The 23243-nt window shown below is 39.1% G+C and overlaps 1 protein-coding gene across 1 annotated transcript in view; it reads left to right on the plus strand.

Annotated features, from left to right (window-relative positions):
• The first annotated feature begins 282 nt into the window (after positions 1-282).
• LOC124802639 (PHAF1 protein CG7083) overlaps positions 283-23243 on the plus strand; it is a 141873-nt gene continuing 118912 nt past the window's right edge. Inside the window, exons 1-5 of the mRNA XM_047263541.1 lie at positions 283-459; positions 818-900; positions 4879-4962; positions 5072-5115; positions 5188-5347. Of these exons, the coding sequence (XP_047119497.1) occupies positions 396-459; positions 818-900; positions 4879-4962; positions 5072-5115; positions 5188-5347 (435 nt within the window). The 5' untranslated portion in view covers positions 283-395. The remainder of the gene's footprint in view (positions 460-817; positions 901-4878; positions 4963-5071; positions 5116-5187; positions 5348-23243) is intronic.

Genomic DNA, 23243 nt, shown 5'->3' on the forward strand with positions numbered 1-23243 from the left:
ACTAGACAAGATCGAATCGCTCCGAGTTCACTGCACTTGCAGTGTCGTATCAGAATTTGTTTTTTATTACATGTCTAATTACGAGTTGATATTGCCAAATCATAAGCATGGTTCAGAATTATATTTCATCTATGGGCAGTGTCTCACAGAGCTTAAACTTGATCTAACAGTGATCAGCTGAGATTGTAAACAAACAACGAGGAGTAGGTTTCATATCTCCCAGCTGTTCTTACGTCACTGTCTTGACAGCTGAGGTATAAAACAAGCAAGATGGCGCCGTAGGGGAGCAGACAAAGGAGCTGCGTATTAAACAGAAAATTTGCGTTATTCGTGTTTGTCACTGTGTGACTGGAAGAGGAACCTAAGTTAAAGTTCTGTCGCTACATGCTGAAGAAATGCTCGTACTTGAGTTGGTACCAGAAAGAAGTCTAGGGTGTGAACAATGGGAATTTATTTTAGGTAAGCCTTTTACCATGTTTGTTGTGAATTATTTGCGTAATATTGTTTTTGTTTTGAACCAACAACAAGACTCTGAGATGATCAAACGAAGTACGGTAGCATGAGAAAATAGAAAATATTGTAACTGCTGATCATACGAAAAACTTGACGAGAAATATGAAGCACGATATAAACTGTCTAGAGTTACGTTGGAGAGGGTTGCACTAGGGGTAACCTTGATAGAGCAGAGCGAGTAGTATCTGAAATCATTTTATTTCTGATAGTAGCTGGCAAGTATTAGTGTCAGTCAAAGTAATTCCAATTAATGCAGTGGTTTTTTATAATTATTTTAATTTTTTCTTTTCATTCCAATCCACAGGAATGCACTTTTCGCAAGCAGTAGCAATAATTCAGTCACAGGTGGGCATCATAAAAGGCGTTCAGGTGCTCTACAGTGATTCGGTAAGCAGGCAATATCATATTGTTTAGCATTAGTCTACTGTGTTCATGGAGATACCAGAAAAATATTTTCTCCTTTTTTTTCTACCGTATTACTTTAGATAATGGAATGCACTACAGAAAATTATAAAGGAGGATTGTTTCGTTTCTAGAATTTTGTTCCCGCTATAAACAGCACCAATGCTGTTTATTCGTCATTTTATGCAATTACCCTTTACTGTTGTTCACATGCTATTCAGGAAAGTTCTTTTTATCAGTATGTACAACAGAGAGAGAGAGAGAGAAGGAATGTAATGACATCAAAACATTACAGGCAAAGTAATTATGAAAAAATTAAGCTCATTGGTTGAAAAAACAGTAAATATAGTCGAAACTGTTCTGTATCATGTGACAAGACCAATGACTGTAGGTGAACAACATTACTGGAAGCAAAAGAAAAGAGTGAAACTGGTGTCGGAGAGAGTTGGTAACTGCAAAAAGATGTAGAAAGTCTGTTGCCGAATCATTATCAAGATGAATTTACAAAACATCATTTGCCTTGTGTTAATGTCTGGGAACTGGAAGTACCTCCTTTTAGATTGAAAATGAACAGCTGAAATCCAAAAAGAAGTATAATTCAAGTCGTAAGTTTGCAGGACAATAAAGTGAGAATCTGCAGAGTATTCTTCTTCAACTGAATGTGTAGTGGGCATTACTTCTGTTGTTTTCATTCTCTGTTATTGCAGGGAATACATTTCAGATTTCATTGCCAGTTAGATTTAAGCATCATGCAATTTTGTAAGGGGGTGAAACTGAGCTGTATACCATAGTAGTTGGACAATATTTGTCTTGTAGGGGTGATCCTTAAAGAAGGGCCTAGCTGATAACTTTCTATGTCCAGTCTGAGCTGGTGCTGAATATCTAACGATCTTGGTGTTGATAGTTGTTAACTATAACTTTTATTGTAATGGACTGAAACTTCATCCAGGTACATTTCTTCTTTATATTATGATTACTGAAGATTTACATTCACTGCACAAATTTTGCAAGCGATGATGTAGGTGCAGTACAGTAACAAACAGCAGTGATAAAACTGTTAATACCATAAATATAGCCTACAATCAATTGTCTTATATAGCACAACTGTGATGTGTAAACATATTAGTGAAATCTTTGCATAATTAGTTTAAAACTACTTGACATGGTGCAAGGTAGAACAAGCTAATGTTTGTGGGGTACTGAAATGCATATGGTGCACTGAAGAAATAATGGTAAATTGGAGATGTGCTATAGAGTAATTCTCATTTCATGAGAGCTTGAAGATGAACTGTGTTCAATTCATTATATGCCATTAATGGCCTCCGATTTCACATGTAAATAAGATGAAAATATAAATTAGTGGGCACAAACTTTTGCTTTGGAAAGAAACGCTTATGCAAATTTTGTAAATGGTTTCCATTTTCACCCATCTTTATCATTTTCTCATTCCTTTGGCTCCTATTGCACCAGAAGTATCACACTGAAGTAGATGGTGTCAGAATAGTTTATAGTGGTAGTGACGATAGTAGCAGTACTGGGTAATCCAGGGTAGTGTCATGGAAAAACAATGTCACTATCTAGAAATAACAGTGAGTAATCCATTCACACTCAAATATTAAATGTGTTGTTTCCATTGTTATTTTTTTCTGTCTTTTCATGGAAATACGGAAGCGTCCGATCCCACCCATCTGCTTTGACCCATGACGTCACAAATATGGCGGAAACAAAAACAAACACACACACTTTCCACAAGAAGCATAATGACACTAACGGGACAAGTGCGGGAAATGGGGTGTTTTGGGTGGGGGGCAAACTAAATACAAACAAATTTAGACGCCTTGCGTAGCTACAACGTGTAAGTGAAGACAGCCATGCATGAATACCCACCCACCTCCCCAGGGGTCGTAACCCCTGCAACCCATAGAAGATAAAGATGCTTCAGTAGCTGATTAGTGTTTTTTGTCTTTTTTTTTAAAAAAAAAAAAAAATCTCACGGGATAGAACGAACAGATCAGAAAGATAAATATAATAAACTAAAACAGAAATTAGAGGAAACAGATAATTAAAACAAGTAATAAGTGTTTTTAAATTAAAAAAAAAAACAATCTCACGAGATAGAACGAACAGATCAGAAAAGTAAATAAAATAAGATAAAACAGAACTGGAGACAGCCACACTCAAACCAAACTCCGCGCCGTCATGACGTCACACACAACAACACCCTTACGTCACGGGTCAAAGCCGACGCGTGGGATCGGACGCTTCTGTCGACCCCTTTTCATAGAGCTATCCTTTATTGTTTTGTTTTAATAAGTTACAATTCCTCTTTTTCGTGAATTATTGTCCCAGTAGTGTATGACTGTCACATTGATGGTTCTCAGTGAATGAGAATGTATGGATGCTTCCATTTGTTAGGGAAGAGTTTGAATGTAGTGCTTTCTTCACTCATGATTCTCAGTTCTGCAGCCATCTTTGACTCATTCAAATTGTAATGCTGTAATAACTGAACCTTATACTGGGAAAATTGTTCCTTAAAATGTTTCACCTGTGGCAGGCTGTGTGTGGAAATTGTTTTATGATAACGAAACCCCGTTTCTGTGTGCTGAAGATTATTCCACAAATTATAATCTAATGTTTGATTTGTGAAAATTTCATGAGGGATTACTGTGATTTGAATAGATCTTTTTAGATGAAAACATTGATATTGTGTCATAATTTAAGAGAAGTATAGCTAGTTTGAAATACTGAATATGTTCTTCCTTATATCGTGCCTTCTACAGACACCTGTGTGTCTCAATCTCCTCCTTGACATCTTGCAGAGCATCTCAGCAGTTATGCCTGCTTATTGTTGTTGTCAGATAATTCGTTCACAAAAACAGATCTAAATTCTGTCACTTTCAAATCTTTCTTAATGTGGTCATACATTGCTGACCATGGTACTCGAAGTTCAGCTGTTTTTCATGAATGGGTTTCTCCTGCTGTCACACTGTGCTTTCGTTCCCTTTATATGTAAAAGACTACTAATTACAAGTTGTGTACAGGTTGAGAGTTTGGCAGACAACACAATCTCCTTGCTTATTGCACTTACACAAAGAAAAAACACTGTGGAATGCTGCATGCCTGCATTTGAAGTTGGCCTATTTTATTGCTGTGAGAAATCCAGCCAGACACAAACACCACATATAGTCCAAGCTCATAGCATAAGTTGTCAACAAGAGGGTAGCTAGCACATGCAGACTGAATATGACACTGGCTTATTGTTACTGTGCTGGCAGCTTTATTCCCCTCCAGGTACCACGGGATCATGTCCTTTAATGTGATGTGACAAAGGAAGGTGTATCTCTTGCCTGTTGTGATGTGCTTGCTGCCTGCTGTGCATATGTGGCAACACTGGTGGTGGAAGTGAGTAAATAGTTTCCCTCTTTTTGAATCATTGGGTGCAACAAAGTCAACAGGTGCACAGGGACTTCTCGCACACATTGAATAGTACTAAGAGGGCAGTCAAGTTTACTACCCATATCACATCACTTGCATGGATCCTCAAGAACTGTGTCTTGTCCTTTGATCCTGGAATACCCTGTGGAAAGGTCTTGAATTAAACCTATGGCATTAGCACTTGGTCAGAGTCACACACCTTAGAAAATATGTACACTGGAAAAGAGATGGGGAATGGTACGTAAAATCTAACACAACCTTTTTTGTTTGCCATATTCATGGAATATCAGGCATTTTTATCTGAAAGTAAATTCTGGAAATCGATCTAAAAGTTAAAATCATTTGATCAAGAGTAACAAGAGTAAAATTTTGTAGGAATGAAAATATAGTTTATTTTTATGCCAAAGACACTTATCGTTAACACTTTTAATAAGCTTACATTTTTAGTGCATTTGACTTCGATGTACACTTTTTCACATTTTAAAGCTTCTTCAGCTATTTTTTATATGATATATGTTTTGTTTGCAGAACCCTTTAGGCGCAGATCTTATTATTAACTTGCCGCAGGATGGGATAAGATTAATATTTGACCCAATTGTTCAGAGACTGAAGGTATGGCTGTGAATGTAGTTTTTAATTGAATAATTTCTAAACGAAAATGAGAATTTGAGACTATGTTTTAGAGACTAACTTGTACAATATTTTATTTTTTATTTTTCAGATAATAGAAATTTACAACATGAAACTGGTCAAAGTAAAATACTGGTAAGTGTTTTCTATTTGTGTAATTTTATACAGAAAGCAGCATGTTGTCTAACTGTCCATCGGCTGTTGCAGTGGCCTTACGTTCAACTCCCCAGAAGTACTGCCGAGTATTGAACAAATCGAGAGGTCTTTTGGAGCTACGCATCCTGGTGTCCTGGATACCGAAAAACAGTTGTTTGTTCTGAATTTTAGAGGCCTTTCATTTTGTTTTCCTGTTGAATCAAAATTCCAGGTAAGTGCCCTTAAAAAAAATTAAGTGCTTATATTCTTGTAGCCTAATTATAGTACACTTCATATTGTGATTAGAGAAAGCAGCCGAAAAAATGTGCAATGTTCAAATCAATGTAGATGTCATAAGTAATACATAATCAATAACATTTGTGCAGAACTCCCTGGCTGTACTCAGACTTAATAAAAAGATTGTTTGTGGTTGCACAGTAGCTTGGTATGAAATGTCTTGTACACTCCATTTGAATGCCCAGTTCAGACCTGGTGGACAGCCATTGACTGACAAGTTCCTACACGTAAACATAATAGTACAAAAATGACCAGTAGAAAACAAAGCTGTTCTTAAAGTCTTGGACAGCATTGATGTGAGTGAAATACAATGTCAGTTTTTAAGTTAATATAGGAGGAAGGAGTAGAAGAAGGGATTGTGGGAGACTATGGGTTTGATACTAGAAATGACAGAGGAGAAAACTAGTTCAGTTCTGTAATAAATTTCAGCTAGTAATAGCCAATACTCTGTTCAAGAATCACAAGAGGAGGAGACCAGGAGATACAGGAAGATTTCCGTTAGATTAAAACATGGTCAGGCAGAGATTCTGAAATTGGATATAGGATTGTAAGGCGTATTAAGGAACAGATAAAGACTCTGATCACAATTCAGTAATGATGAAGAGTATGCTGAAGTTAAAGAGGCCAGTCAGGAAGGATCAATGCACAAAGAAATGGGATACAGAAGTACAAAAGAATGAAGAGATTGCTTGAACTTCATTAAGGCTGTAGATACTGCAACGAACTCCTTGAAGGGAAAATTCCAATGGAAAATCATCCTGTCAATGAGAGAGAAAATCTTTCCTTGCATTCCATTGTTTTTCTCTGTAGCTGGATGGGAACATCAAAACTTTTTGGAGAGGTTGGCAGGTTTGTCAATAGCACTTTCCACTATACTGCATGAAACCTATTCCCAATATATGATATCAGCTAATTTCATACGCTAGAAGTAACTGTGGGTTGACAGTATGTAAGGACAGAGGGCAAAAATGGCAGTGTTGTTATTTAACTGTAATTCATCGAAAGACTATCTCACATTGATGTAGGAAATGTCCTGTTAATATGGTGAAAACCAATAGCTCAAACTACAAATATACACAGAATACATAGATGTGCTCCACCAGGGTGGAGCCGGTGGGCGACTGTGGCCTCAATGAAGGAATGATCGCAGCATTTGCCTGAAGTGATTTAGGAAGACCACGGAAAACTCAAATCGTGATGGCTGGACAGAGTGAGCTTCATCCTCCTGAGTATGAGGCCAGTGTCTTAATAGCTTGACTGCCCCATTTGCCTGGTTTGCTCTTCATTGCCTCACACACTGGGAACGCCATTTAATGACTTCTGGACCATGAAGATGCTGCTATGCCCCTTGAGCTAACTTCAGTTTGTTCAGAAAACTGACTCCAGGGCCACTGTGCTCCATGTTTGTCTTCCTGCCATGCCCTCCGTCCACCTGAAAAACTGTGTCAGCAGGGACTGGACTCTATCTGTACCTGCTGACTTCTTACTTTGTAATTTCTGTATTGTCTTCCTTACTTCAAGATTTGTTGTGGGAAACATTATTGTGCTTGCTGTGTCATACATTGTGGACACTACATGTGTTGTAGTAAGATTTGTTTTTCTGCAGCTTCTCCGCAATACCAAAGAAATAATCATTTACAAAATTTTCTAATTCCTAGGGACTTTCTGTTATTATACCCTAGTTTTTGATTTGCATGTTATTATGTTCGTATCTGCCCTTTACAGCTTCTTGTTTTAGGATAACCTGCACTGCTTTGCATCTATTTTCTGCATTATGCAGTACTTTGTCAGTGAATGATATATTTTTTTTTCAACAAGCAGTATCTCTGTATTTTTTATACCTGTGATAGTATTCTAGGAACTGTGAATTAGTGCAAACCTTTTGTAAAGAACTAACAAAATTAAGTTTCTGTGAGGACTTTCTGATATCCATAGTTATCCATCTATTTTCTTTGGGTGTTTTGTAGAGGTGGTTTGGAAATACCTCCTCAAAAACTAATTTAAACAATGTACAGAATCTAGAGAACTTAGCATCTACAATGTTTGATCAAAAAGTAATGGAAACTTTTGCTTTGCTTAAAGATTCTGTGCTTATTTGTCACATGGTAATTTTTGTTTTTCTTAAAGATTCTGTAATTGCTCGTCACCATCAACACCAGCTTTGTCCCATTCAAAGTAATCCCCCTCAGATATAAAACAAATGTGCCAGTGTTTTTTCCAATCCTGGAAGCACCTCAGGAACTCATTTTTCGTTGCGGTGTTCAGCTCCTTTCTGTTGTTGTCTCATCAATGGTGGCAAAACAATGTCCTTTCATGCTTCTCTTCAGCCTCTGGAACAGAAAGAATTTGCAGGGGGGGGGGGGGGGGGGCATGTTCGGTGAGTATGATGGCTGAGGCAACATAACGGTTTTATTTTTTGCCAAAAAATCATGAGCAAGCATTGAGGCATGAGGGGGAGATGTAATTTTCACAAGTAGTTTCATCACACTTTTAGTCAATTTCCTCAGATTGCTTCACGCAAACAGCACACAACTTCCAGGCAGTATTACTTATTGGCTGTACAACCGTAAGGCAGGAACTTATGATGCACTATTCCATTGCAATTGAAGAAAACAGTGAGAAGAACCATTATGTGTGATCGAACTTCAATTTTTTAAGCAGTTTCCATTGGGACAACTGGGCCTTGGTTTTGATGCCTTACCCGTGTACAGATGATTCATCATGTGTTATAACCTTCATTAGAAGTAGTGGATAGTGGTCAACCTCTTTCAGCAGTTCCTGAGTAATGTTTACATGACATTGTTTTTGCTCAAAATTCAACTATTTTTGGAACAGACTTTGCTGTTACACATTTCATACTGAAAACACCCCAAAAAATTGCTTGGCATGAGCCAAAGGATATGCAAACATTATGAGCAACTTCGCTGGTGGTGATTCGGCAGTTTTCTAGAAATAATTTTTTTTTTTTTTTTTTACTTGTTCCAGATTGTCATCAGTAATTGATATGCCAGGACATCCAGGAGAGTTGTCTTTTTTGGTGTCTTCTCAACCTTCTTTCAAATGGTTATACCGCTAGTAAACTCTTGTCTTGGTCATAATAGATTCGCTAAAAGCCACAGTCAACATTTCAGATGTGGTGCTGCACTCTGTTCTATTTTTCAAGCAAAATTTGATAAAAATTCTTGGATCCATCTATTTCGAAAGTAAAAATTTGGCAAGCACTCAGAAACATGTATAACATTTTCAGCTGTCGGAGGTAAACTAAAAATTCGAAACAGCTGAAAATACCAACATACATCAGAAACATGTGTACCAACAAGATAAAAAATTTGAAAATTGAATGTTTAAAGCCCACGAAATTAAAAAAATTCCCATTACTTTTTGATCACATCTCGTCCACTGTTTTCCATTCTCACTGTCTCCCAGGTTTGATTTGCCAATTCCAGGGAACAAGCATGTAATTTACACTCTGAGAGGATTCTTCTGTTAGCCTGCAGTTTTGCGGGTTTTGCCAAGCCTGTCTGTTGCTTTATTATCTAACAGTAGTTACAAAAAAGATCGAGATTTCATACAAATACTTACAATTTTCCCTGTCTGTATCTGTAAGCATGTGATCTAAGACCAGTGCTGAACATTCTGATATTCTAGGTGTTGTGTGTACCATTCGCGCAACCCCAAAACTGCTCAAAATGTTTAAGAAGTTATTACTAATTTCACCATTAACACCCATGTTAATATTCATATCTCAAAATATTATTACATTAGTTGTGATGGTTGATATTATTTCCAGGTGACAAAAGTAATGGGACAGCGATATGCACATATACAGATGGTGGTAGTATTGTGTACACAAGGTATAAAAGGGCAGTGGATTGGCAGAGCTGTCATTTGTACTCAGGTGATTCAGATGCATAGGTTTCTGATGTGATTACAACCGCACAGCGGGAATTAACAGACTGACTGTGGAATGGTAATTGGAGCTAGATGCATGGTACATTCCATTTTGGAATTCATTAAGAAATTCATTATTCTGAGATCCACAATGTCACAAGTGTGATGACAATACCAAATTTCAGGCATTACCTCTCACCACGGACAACACAGTGGCCAACGGCCTTCACTTAACAACCGAGAGCAGTGGCATTTGTGTAGAATTGTCAGTAGTAACAGGCAAGCAACACTGCATGAAATAATCACAGAAATCAACGTTGGACATAACTTGTATGACAACATATCTGTTAGGACAGTGTGGCAAAATTTGCTGTTAATGGGCTATGGCACCATAGGATTGACGCAAGTACTTTTGCTAGCATCATGGCATTGCCTGCAGCACCTCTCCTGGGCTCGTACCATATCAGTTGGCTCCTACATGACTGGAAAACCATGACCTGGTCAGGTGAGTCCCAATTACAGTTGGTAAGAGCTGAAAGTAGGATTTGAGTTTGGCTCAGACCTCACGAATCTTTGGACCCAAGTCGTCGACAAGGCACTGTGCAAGCTGGTGTTGGCTCCATGGCGGTGTAGGCTTTGTTTGCATGGAATAGACTGGGTCATCTGGTCCAAATGAACCGATCTCGACTGAAAATGGTTATGTTCGGCCACTTTGAGACCATTTGCAGCCATTCGCGGACTTCATTTTTCCATACGACAATGGAACTTTTATCAATGACAATGCATCATGCTGCCAGGCCACAATTGTTTGCAATTGTTCTTCAAACCATTCTGGAAAATCCAAGCGAATGATTTGGCACCTGTCAAATATTTATATGACATAATTGAGAGGTCAGTTCATGCACAAAATCCTACACCATCAAGACTTTTGCAATTATGGATGCGTATAGGAGTAGCATGGCTCAATATTTCTGCAGAGGGCTTCCAAAGACTTGTTGAGACTATGCCACATAGAATTGCTGCATTATTCATGGCAAAAATAAGTCCGACACAATGTTAGGAGGTATCCCATGACTTTTGTCAGCTCAGTGTATGGTGTAACTCATCATCTCTAGACAAGTAATCTGTAATCTGTAATGTATACCATGACACTGTTCAAAGATTGTAATTAAACTTCAGGATGGTGTACATTAGTTTTAGTGGACTATAATTCTGAGCAAATGTTTGTGGTATCTGTGCACTCCACTGGGGTACATTCTACCTTCTGTGCACACAATGAAGAAATCTCTATAAACTGGTTGAGATAATTTAAGGAAGGGGAAACCATTGTCATGGTTTATCCGAGAAAATGTGTAATCGTCCTAACCTTGGGAACACGTATTTGATCAAGTGTGACATCACACCCATCTGCTATATTCTCACTAACTCCACTAACCTCCCTTTTCTAGCACAGTTGAGGTACAGACCATGTCTAGTGTAGCCCCACTCCCGATAGTCCACACGTGGCACCAGTACAGTGTGTGCAGTTCTCTGTTTTTCCTAACATTTGTGCTTTTCCAATTCTTCTTACTCATAAAATCTGCTGCATATTTCCTACTGCTTTTGCTTTTTGCTGTTTACTTGTGTAATTTGCATTTTTTTCAGTGTTACATTGAAAATGATAATGTCTCCATCATGTATGCTATTATTATTATTATTATTATTATTATTATTATTATTATTATTATTATTCTTTTATTATTATTACTGTTATTTTATTTTTGATTCATCAATCTTCTGACTGGTGTGATGCAACCCGCCATGAATTCCTCTCCTGTGCCAGTCTCTTCATCTCGGAGAAGCACTTGCAACCTCCATCCTCAATTACTTGTTGGATGTATTCCAGCCTCTGTATTCCTCTACAGTTTTGCCTTATACAGCTTCCTCTAGTACCATGTAAGTTATTCCCTGATGTCTTAGCAGATGTCTTTCCATCCTGTCCCTTCTTCTTGTCAGCGTTTTCCACAAATACATATTTCTTTCCTCTCTGATTCTTTGCGGAACCTCCTCATTCCTTACCTTATCACTCCACCTAATTTCAACATTCATCTGTAGCACCACATCCCAAATGCTTCAACTCTCTTCTGTTCTGTTTTTCCTACAGCCCATGTTTCTCGCTATCATACAATGCTGTGCTCTGAACATACATTCTCAGAATTTTTTCTCTTTATTATACAGTACACAAGACATTTAACTGCATCACTGAAAAGAACAAAGAAATATTTTAAACATTTTGAATGTGAGTAAAGAAAATAATTACTGTTGAAGGCAAATAGTTTTTAAAACATGTACTGTTATGTTTTTGATGTGAGATATTGGTTATAGTTTTAAAATTCTCTTCTAAGGAATTGTATTTCCCGTGCATCACCACTGCCCTATTGGGGGAAAATAGTAGCTCACTCTCTATTATACATGAAACTACACTGGCTTCATTGCTACTAAAAAACAACTAGATTCATATATTTTGTTGCCTACATACATTGTCTACATTTTTAATGGTATGGAAAGTTGCTCTATTGCTTGGTTCTGAGGGGAGCTATATTCTTTGAGAATATCCACATTGCTGAGACTTGTTTTCTAAGTACACATACTAGGCTCTTAGCTGTGTCAGCATTGATAGGATTCATGTTCCTTATTGTAGGATTGTAGAGTTGAAGCAAGAATGAAGGGAAAAAACACTGACGTACATAGATCTGTGGCCATAAGAGCTGGCCAGGTGCTGTCAGGTGTGAATATTACTGAAGATAGTAGTTGCAAAACACTGACACAAAGTACGTACAGAATATTGGAAAAACTGGCTGAGGGAAACTTGTATCATTTTCAGATTTACAGGGAGCGTTTGGTATTGTTGACTGGAATACATTATTTGAAATTCTGAAGGCAACAGGGATAAAATAGGGGGAGTTATGACTTACCTATAATGTGTACTGAAAGCAAACTGTAGTTGCCGGAGCCAGAGGAAATGAAACAGATGCTGTGGTTGTGAAAGGAGTGAGACGCAGTTCTAGCCACTCCTTGATGTTATTAAATTTGAACACTGAGTAAGCCAAGGAGAAATTTTCAAAAGGGATCAAAAGTTCAAGGAAATAAATAAAACTTGGGGGTGCATCAATGCTGTTGTAATTCTGTTAGAGACAGCATATGGTGTGGAAGAGCTGTTGAATGGAATAGGTAATGTCTTGAAAAGATGAATATCAGCAAAAGTAAAACAAGAGTAATGGAATGTACTTCAGTTGGGTGATATTGAGGGAATTAGATTAGGAAATGATACACAAAAAGTAGTCAGCAAGTTTTGCTAGTTGTGCAGCAAAACAACTGTCACTGGCCAAAATAGGGAGGATATAAGATGCAGATTGGAAACAGAAAAGAGTTATTGGAAGACAGAAGTTTATTAATATCAAAAATAGGTTTAAAAGTTAGGAAGCCTTTTCTGAAAGTATTTGTATGGTGTGTAGCCATGTATGGAAGTGAAACATGGATGATAAACAATTTTGACAAGAAGAGAATGGAAGCTTTTGAAATGTGATGATACAGAGGAATGCTGAGGTTTTGATAGTTGGATCGAGTAACTGGTGAGGGGGGGGGGGGTACTGAATCAACATGACTAGAGAAGAAATTATTTATGGCCCAATAAGATATGGATTAGTGGGGTACATCCTAGGACATCAAGGAATTGTCTGTTTTGTAACAGAAGGAAGAGTGTGTGTGTGTGTGTGTGTGTGTGTGTGGGGGGGGGGGGGGGGGGTTCAGACCTGACCATGTTAAGGAGCTTCAAATGGAAGCAGTTTGCAGTAGTTATGTAGAGATGAACAGGCTTGATCAGGATAGACTAGCATAGATAGCGAATCACACCATTCTTTGGACCGAAGCTGACAAGCGGAGCTGTCAGCTAAGTTTGAAAGAGCAACCAAATGTGTTTCAAGTTCTCTTCACATCTGTGCAAAGTATTTATCTCTGCTTTTTGTTAGTGTCTCTTTAATCTTGCTTGTTTCATCACAAAAATTCCTTTCTTTGCAATAGAGAAGTGATCTTCATGCTGTTTTAGTTTGGAATACAGTTTATATGAAGTAGAATAATTTGAACACTAAGTATCCTGCCATATTAATCAGATTACCAGCATACCCTTACATTTTGCTTGAGGACAAACAGAAAAGCCTTTTACAAAATTGCCAAAGTGTCAGTAACATTTTATAATGTTATGTCCAGAAGTTTTTGAAAGCAGGCATTTACTGCAGATAATATAGTTCGAAAATTTATGGAGAAGTGAGTAGAGGTGAAATTTGGCTTATGCTTGTAATTTTGTCAGTTTTGTGTAACATAATTACACTCACGAACCAACATCATACACAAATTGCTGGATGACATTCCATGTATATTATCTGAAGTTTGATTAGGTGATTAAGCATATCTACTGAACTATTAAAATAGTGGTACTGCAGTAATCTGATCTGAAAATTAAAGAGGAAGTCTCCGTGATGTTTCAGACACTTATTGTAATGTTCACCCTCATCGCAGTCACCTCTTGGCAATTGACTGTCTTCATTGGTACATTGTTCTCAAGTCATATCAGTTCCTCTTTTGGATTCTTCCGTGCAAGTCCCTGAGCATTGTGGCACAATGGTTAATGTCAATGGTGAGCAGGGTTCAAATCCTCATCTAGATGCCTGGATTGTAGGTGCACCATTATTTGTTTAAAATATTTGAAGTGAGGAGTGTTTCCTCCATAGTACCATGGTCAGTTTCCTTGTGGGTTTCTGTTCACAAGATTTGAAAATAAAACCTACTTCCCCCTTTTTAATGAGTCTACCGCCAACCATTAAAAGAATCCGGATTTAGTGATTTCATTTAATTAAATTATTGATAAAAAATTATCTTGGTACAAGCTACATAGTTTTATGGGCAACAAGAAAGTACTTCTACATGCAATATTACAAAAAAGATTTCTAAAATTAAAGTTGTTTGTTACATGACTTATGATGGCGTGCAAGAAATGAAATAAGGAAACAAAGTAAATCTAACATTATCATATTTGAAACACGATCGTAAAAAATTTTGTTAGGTCAGCACACACTAAGACAATACAATATGCAATATGACACATTGCGGTAAAGGTCATGAGATGCATCACTTATTTGTGTGATGCTTGTTTTTCCTCTGGAACAATGCAACAAGCAACGGGAGAGTACAGATGTGTGACAGCTTGCATTATAATTTCTTACAAGGTGTGAAGAAAGATCTGTTCCATACTTTTTCATAAGAGGCAATAATTGCACTGATTTCTTTGCATCACATGAATAGGCTACATTTTCACTTTAGACAGTTATGTTATTGGAACTATTAATACTTACACCAATACAAAAGGAACATTTAACAAGCTACATTCAGTAAGTGCTGCTCTAAATTGGATTGGTGGATAGTGTGAGGAAGAGTCATCAGTAGCAGATTAGTTCGTTTCATTATTATTTGCATATACAATTACCAAAAATAAGATGGAAACAATGACAGTAACAAAACTGTACATGTAAAGAGAAAAGCATATGATAGCTCATATTCTGCCAAGGCACTTTACCAGTCTCACTTGCAAAATAATTAGCCATTGCATCTCTGTTTCTTATTGCTGACACATTTCCTCCGCTTTCGTCCAATTTTGTGGCAGATTCAAATAATTTCGCAGTAAATTTATCTTCAAGTTGGTGACGTCCAGAACACAGTATGCTTTAGTTACATCACAATCAGAAACCTGTTTAACATTCCTAGCTCACTGGAACACAATGCGTGAACAAAAACTGTTACAGAATGTTTTGTGAATTTATCTGTTAGTGCAAACTAGAAAAATTGATACAGAAATTATATAGCTAACTCTGTCAACGGCCTTGTAATTGTCTCTCTCTAGTTTTAAAATGAAAATAAGTCTTAATGCAGTGTTAAGTGACTTTATAAAGCACATACAAAAGAAACAATGTTCTCCCATTGTTTGATACACAAAAGAAGAACATAAGCCACAACTCTGCATGGTGTGCAGTCATAGCATCAAGAGTGGTGTGCTGTAGCTCATCACAGCCAAACATCAAAATATATCACTTATCTGTTCAGGACTGGTAAGATAAACAGCTTTCCTTCCCGTGCTAAAAACAAGTTTGATGTAAGAGTTAAATTTTGTATCCTGCAATGTGTGATCTTAAATAAACCAAACATAAACTGGCCATCATATTTGTTTTCTTTATTGCAAGTCCTTCTAAATATGTCCAGTGGCTTACTTATTTTTGAAGTAACAAATAACTGTGGACAATAGCAAAAAAGAAAAATAGTGCCTTGTAAAGCTGTGATGTGCAATTATAAAATTTTTTACCAAAAGTTTCCTCAGAATCGAATGAGACAGACAGAGGCTGCATGGTGGAGGGCACATGCGAATCTAAGAAATGTGATTTTTAAGTTTTTACACAAAAAGTAAAAGCTTTTCTGAGGAACTAAGTAGAAAGCTGCATGTAGCTTGGCTTAACTCACACAAAACTTTTTTCCAAGCCGCATCTGATTACTTGAAATTTGGTTCTCACCCTTCCCTCCCCATCTATTTTATGACACAGTTGCAGGGAGTAACCAACATACTGTGTTGTGCTGAGCCATAAAATAGACACACATGTCAGTGTATTGCTGTAGCCTCAGTGTCAACCAAAGTCACTTCAACTACATTTCCATGCAGACCACTGATGTGGGTTGCTTCTGCCTCATATCAAGAGTCACATCTCATATCATATCACCTCAGTGGAAACTGCAGCATGTTTTGTTTGTGTGTTAAGAGTATAAAGCAAATTGTGACTGCATGATTCAAATTAATTTTGCTGACTCCCATAACAATTAAGGAACTCAGATTCTTACTATTTTACAAGCAAAGTGTCGCAATGGTTATCACACTGGTCTAAGACTTTGGAGGACAGTATTTCAAATTCCCGTCTAGCCATGCAGATTTAGATCTATTGTGCTTTCCCTAAATCAAATGTCAGGACGGTTTATTTTTAAAAGCAGATAGCTACACAACTGACTGCCTTCCTCACCTTTATTGTCCCCAATGACCTTATCATCAACATGATGATGAACCTTAATCTCGTGTGATCTCTTCCTGCTATTTGGCAAGACATCTATCACAACCCTGCAGATGTAAGAAAAAATATTTTCTAACATTAGAAAATTTTAGCTGATAGTTACTGCCTTCCTGTAATGTCTTCCTCTAACCAGCAACAGGAAAAGATAAAAGCTCCCATTATTCAGCAGAACAGGAATAGATTCAAAACTTTTGCTGAAGGAATTGCAGTGTCTAGTTTAGTATCCTAAAAGAATTCGGACACTGATACAGAAGTGAATGTAGCATGGTTGGCCTTTCAGAATTGTACGGTTTTACGGCCTCACTGCAGTTGGCATGTGAATGGGCAAGACCCTCTGACAGAATAGTTACTATTTGCACACAGTGACATGCTTATTGTTGGTTATTCCTTCGGTTTGCTATTCAGGTTTTATTTGTACAATGTTAACAATTCTTTTGGCTTCACATTTCTCTTCCTGTCAGTTTTTTCTTTTAGGACTTGTTTGGTCAGCTGTTGTCCAGTGCTCTTGTTTAGCCAGTTAGAGTTTCTGACAGAAAGTGTGTAGTGGCACTCTGCCGCTTGGGTAGTGCATTATAAGAGGGATGACGAAGCTGACACTCAAATGTGAAATCACTCATAACAATAGATCAGCAGTTCCTGGAGCTTGGGTAGCTTTAGGTAAGGCTGTGAGAACAACAGTGGGAACAGATGTTACAACAAGTACTACAGCAGGAACAGGTGCAGGTACTGATCAGACAGAATACGGAGCTGATCTGAAACATGATGGTCAGCGTGCGGGTCGAGCATCTGTGGGACAGCCTTTGCCTCCAGTTGTCATAGCCATTATGAAGCTGTGCAAAAGCTGCCTCTGCACACAAACCCTGAAGCATTTGAATTTACTGAACTGTGCAGTCTGCTGCTGATCATTTCTGTCATCGGTCTCGCATTGTGACAGTGTGATTGCAGTTTAAGCAATAAAGGAAATTTAGTGATCAGTCCAATGCGACTGGTTAACGGATTTGCAAGTCATCATCTGTAAATGCACCTTGAAATGTATGAACTATAGGGTCTTGTTGCTGATTCATGAATCAGTGATTGTCTGATTATCACTGAGCAAAGAGATTCAGCCTAAAGCTGACATTACCAAGACATTTGAGGTGTTGGCAGCAGCTCAAAATGCATTTTCAGTTAGTTGGCGAATAGCTCTGCTCTCTACTGTTTGCCGGCAAGCTAGTCCTCCTGATGACACTCTGGGTGCAAGTCCCATGCAAGGAGACACTTCATGTTCCCCACTAGGTTTCATTGGACATAGTAAAGAGGCACAACCTAGCCAGGCTTCTTGACATAGATGACATTCTTTAGATAATAAGAAAAGTTCTCCCTCAACATTGGATTCACCCCCAATGATGCTCAAGTCTTGTCTGGACTGTTTGAGTTGTCACAAGCTTCACCAGTGTCCAAATTTTGTCAGTGCATATTATGCCTGTTGCAAGTGAGGGCACATAGCAGCAGTGTGGCTACACAGGGAAAGAGCACTGCAGGCTAATGCTCTGGTGTTTGACTGTACACTCAGTGCAGTGTTAGTGTTTGATTCAACTCCAGTCTCAGAAGAACCCATCCAACCACCTAATAAACTCCTGATGGATTTGGATATCAGTGGTTTTATGATCCAGTGGGGACTGTAGTTTCTTGTATTAATCAGGAAGCCTATCATTGTTTGGGTACCCCTTCTGGCAGCTGGCACAGTGGCAGGTTGCTTCATATATCTGCCTAAAGATACCTTTGTGAGGGTGAATTGTATTATGGACAGGACACAAATAATGTGGAATGTCAAATCACTTTCATGGTTGTGAGTTCATCATCAGCTGTAAATGTTTTTGATTTTGAAGAGATACAGTTTTGGCTGTTTCACTATAATGGGATCATGCTATTTTTTAATAAAAGTTTGTATTTTCTGTGTAGGTCAGTTTGAAAATGTGTTATTGGCAAAATATAAAATAATGAAGCTTGTTTTGCAGCTGAGACTGTTTCTCTTCGAAATGTTCATCACTGACTGCTGTGTCATCCCATCGCAAATTTGGAAAAGTTAATAATATTTTTGGTTTAGGTGGCATTCACTTCATTTGATGAGGTGAACCTGGTATCCAGATGAGTAGCATTCCAGGATTTATCATGGTTGTTAGAGAATCTAAGCAGTTATTCCAGTCAACATTGTATCAGGCCAAAGAGTTTGAAGTGCTTATTTCACTCAAGCAGTCCGCTGTGACTAAATTTTGCTGTGCACTGCCAGTTCCTTTTGCAGTGCGTAACACAGTAAAGACAGAGTTAAACAGGATAGACAACTTTGGAGTCATTGTGCCAATCATAGCTAATCAGTGGGTGACCCCAGTGGTCATTTTCAAGAAAGTAAACAGCTCCATCAAAATTTGTGGTGATTTTAAGACCACTATTAACATATAAAATGAGATAAACATTTACAGAATCCTTTGGCCAGAGGAAGTTTTAGTAAAGTTCTTGGTGCAGTTACCTCTAGACTCAAAATTCTGGTGCCAAAGATGCCTTTTTGAATGTATCAATATAGGAGGTTGTCTTTTGGAATCGCTTTGGCACCAGGAATTTTCTAAATGTGTGTGTGTGTGGGGGGGGCAGTTAACTCATGGTATTTGAAAGTGTGTAAACTATTTAGATGACATTTGGGTGATGGGTGCAACTAGGGAAGAGCACAAGCAAAAGTTGCAAACATTATTTCAGCAGCTGCTGGAGAATGGAGAGAATAGACAAATGCAAGTTTTTTGCACTGTCTGCAGTATTTGGGGTGTACATTAAGCAGCAAAGGGGTCATGCTGATGGCAGAGTATGTTGATGCAATTGAGAAGCTTCTGACCCTAAAAACCTTACAACAATTGCAGTCTTTTCTGGGAAAGTGAACAACTATGCAAAGCTCATTCTCCAGGCAGCTCACCTCACATAGCCACTGAAACTTTTGAGGAATAAGGTATTTTATTCATTTGGTCATCTTGTAGTTGAAAACCACACATGATCAGCCCTATACTTTAGTGACATTCATATCAGGCAAGTTCCTGACCCTTACAACTGACATATCGCAATATGTTCCCTCGCACAATGGTGTCAGAGGTACACCACAACCAATTGCTTTTGTATCTAAGACACTCTTATCGATGCAGCAAAGTTATTAACTGCAGGCAAACACAGATGTGTTATCACACTTCTCCATAGTGCCTAATACTGAGTTAGACCATCTGGAAGCAGATGTTTTGCCCCATGATGAGATTTTGTGCCACTCTTTGAAAGATTTCCCAGTCACTGCTTGCAAAACAGCTGTGGCTGCTATCCTGGACACCCTCATGTGATTCAGGGTGGTTGGCCAGTGTGTCTCCTGAAAGAATCAAACCCAGCATTGTGAAATTGTACACTGAGGCGACGTGTTGTGAGATAGAGAAAAAAGTGCACATATACGGATGACATTAGTATCGCATACACAAGGTGTAAAAGGCAGTGCATGGGCAGAGTTGTCATTTGTACTCAGTTGATTCATCTGGAAATGTTTCCAAAATTACTGTGGCCACACGACATGTATTAAGACTTTGAATATGGAATGGTAGTTGAAGCTAGATGCATGGGACATTGTGTTTCGAAAATCATCAGGGAATTTAATATTCTGAGATCCACAATGTCAAGAACTTGCCGAGAATACCAGATTTCAGAAATTACCTCTCGCCACGGGCAATGCAGTGGCCGATGGCCGTTCCTTAACAACCGAGGGCAGCAACGTTTTCGTAGAATTGCCAGTGCTAGCAGACAAGCAACAGTGTGTGAAATAACTGCAGAAATCAATGTGGGACGTACGACGAATGTATCCGTTAAGACAGTGCGGTGAAATTTGGCATTAATGTGCTAGTGCAGCAGGCAACCGACACAAGTACTTTTGTTAAAAGAACAGCATCGCGTGCAGTGCCTGTCATGGGCTCATAACCATATCGGCCTGATCAGTTGAATCCCAATTTCGGTTGGTAAGAGCTGATGGTAGGGTTACTGTGTGGTGCAGACCTCACAATGCCATGGACCCAAGTTGTCAACAATGCACTGTGCAAGCTGATGGTGGCTCTATAATGGTGTGGGCTGTGTTGACACAGAATAGAATGAGTCCTCTGTTTCATCTGAATGGAGAAATTTTTATCAATGACAATCTGCCATGTCACCAGGGCACAATTGTTTTCAATTGGTTTGAAGAACATTCTTAACAATTCAAACAAATGATTTGGCAAATTCTATTGAACATTTATAGGACATAATCGAGTTGTCGGTTCGTACACAAAATACTGCACTGGCAACACTTTTCGCAGTTGTGGACGGCTACAGCTCAATATTTCTACAGGGCACTTCCACTTGTCGAGTCCATCCCATGGTGAGTTGCTGCACTATGCCAGGCAAAAGGAGGTATAACTTGATATTAGGAGATATCCCATGAGTTTTATCATCTCAGTGTATCTTGCTGTGAAACATAGGCTGAATGTTGTTCAGGGAGCAGTATTATTGTCTACAGAGGCAGTCGGTCAATGCATTGGAATACAGTATCCAACCACGACCCCTTTCTGCCAGCCTCGAACTTGGAAGCTGAGTGGATAGTTGGAACATTCGAGGCACAAATGAGGAAGGCATTCACATAGCTGCCCACTGATATGGCCTTTGCTATCTACTGGTCTACCCCAATTAACAAACGAAGCCCGGCTGGGATGGTGCACAGATGCAGGCCGCACACACTCCTGGGTGCTTGATCTGTTGCTTCCTGCCCCACCGACTCCTAAACTGGTCACACAGCTTGCTAATTACAGAGTGCTGCTGCTGCTGCTGCTGCTGCGTCAGCTCGCACATTTGGTCAAGAGCAGGGTTGGAAGCAGGCACGATTTTCGGCCGCAAGGGCCACCAAATGTTGCTCATCCCGGCTGGGCTAGGGCACCTCCTCTGTCACAGAAACCAATTGTAGCTTCAACACAGGCAGGAACCATATCCACTCCTCGAAGCGGCACAGGGAACGTCCAGCCCCACCACTATCAATGACAGTGTTTTCATGTTGCCCTGCAGACTGTCAGTGCTCCTAGGTTGGCATCCTGCACAGGCTACCGTGCTGTTACAACCTGTGCCCACTCCATCATTACCAACAGTGTCAGCAGCTGATGACCAAATTGGCACAGGACTGGCAACTTGTGGACGTTGACTTCAACACTACCCTTGCTGACAAACTCAGTGTCTCAGCAATGAACGCAGCCTCTTCTAGAGCAGCCAGCAAATGAATAAGACACCACAGGAATGGAAACACCAGAAATTGAGATGGCGTTGGAGCCACTGGAAAGGCTACTCGCGCAATGCCCGCCGTGCCTCGGCAAATGAGGCACAGGTCTGGTTATGTCTGACCTTATGTGCCTATTGGAGGGGGGGGGGGGTTTAGTGTTGTTACCAGATTCAGTTCAGACACACTAAGTGCAGTGTCAGCAACATGTGAATTGGAAAGACCCTCTGATGATATAAACAAAGAGGAAAGTGAGGCCTCACTCCTGGGCCACTTGTGTTGATATGTCTGAAGCTTTCTGGTCGCTGACATTACTATTTGGACACAATGACATGCTTTTTCTAGGTTGTTCTCTCAGTTTGCTATTCAGGTTTTATTTGTACACTGTTGACAATTACTTTGGCTTCACATTTGACTTCCTGTTGGTTGTTCTTTTGGATTTGCGTATGACTACTCATTGTCTCGTGAAATTGTTTTGGGCAATTACTATTTTGGAGAGGGACCACTTGGTGGTACACTGCCACTGGAGTAGTGCATTACAAATTCTTGCCCAGAGAAGTCCCTTTGGTTTGTGGTTCTAGAAGATACTTACATTTATGCTATAAGGTGCATGAAAGGAATGACCTTCATAGTGATAGGGCCTATGTTGTTGTGTTTATTGACACACACCACTTACCAAACCCACTTACTTTTGAATTAAAAGTAGTTGCCATCAGAACATATGTCACTGAAACTAATGGTTTGCACTTTATGACTCTCTAGACATAGAGGCTCTGCCTCAATTTTTTCTTGTTGGGCATTCAGTGCACAAACCATGTACTCTGCCCAGGCCGAATCATAGAAACCTTGACACTGCAACAGAGTCAACACCAGATATTGATATATTTTGCTGTTACGCTCTCATAGGTACTAATGAATGGGAAGAGAATAGTAAACTGGATTCTAGTTACCACATCCTAATATGGATTTGTCATCCTGGAAGAGTGGGCCCTAATTAGGTCACCTACAAGGATGCTTAGCTGGGTGAACTAGCCACCTTGCAACCACTTAGTTGTGTTTGATCTCCAATACAGAATCACATTTACAGTGATATTTACCAAACTACTGAAACAGACATTCCAAGAGCATCTGAGTAGTGTAGAAGGCAGCTTATTCCATGGTGGAGTGTGGAATGCTGCCACACGATCAGGGAAATGCAAGAAACTCCTGTGGAAGTTTCATTGTTGCTTGTAAACAGAAAATTTCTTTTGCCTTTCAAATGTGAAAAGCAGCAGTTCATTAGGTAATGAAAGAACAAGAAAATATCAAATTTGTGAGTATAAGAACAGCAAACACCAGTGTTCCAGACCTACAAGAACATGGGGGGGGGGGGGGGGGGAGAGAGAGAGAGAGAGAGAGAGAGAGAGAGAGAGAGAGAGAGAGAGAGAGAGAGAGAGAGAGAGAGGGGGGGGGGGGGGGAGGGAGAGGTTGAACTTCTTCCCAAGCAAGGAAATATACAGCAACCAGTTTTCCAT

Source organism: Schistocerca piceifrons, chromosome 6 (genome assembly GCF_021461385.2).
Source record: "Schistocerca piceifrons isolate TAMUIC-IGC-003096 chromosome 6, iqSchPice1.1, whole genome shotgun sequence".
Lineage (NCBI taxonomy): Eukaryota > Metazoa > Arthropoda > Insecta > Orthoptera > Acrididae > Schistocerca > Schistocerca piceifrons.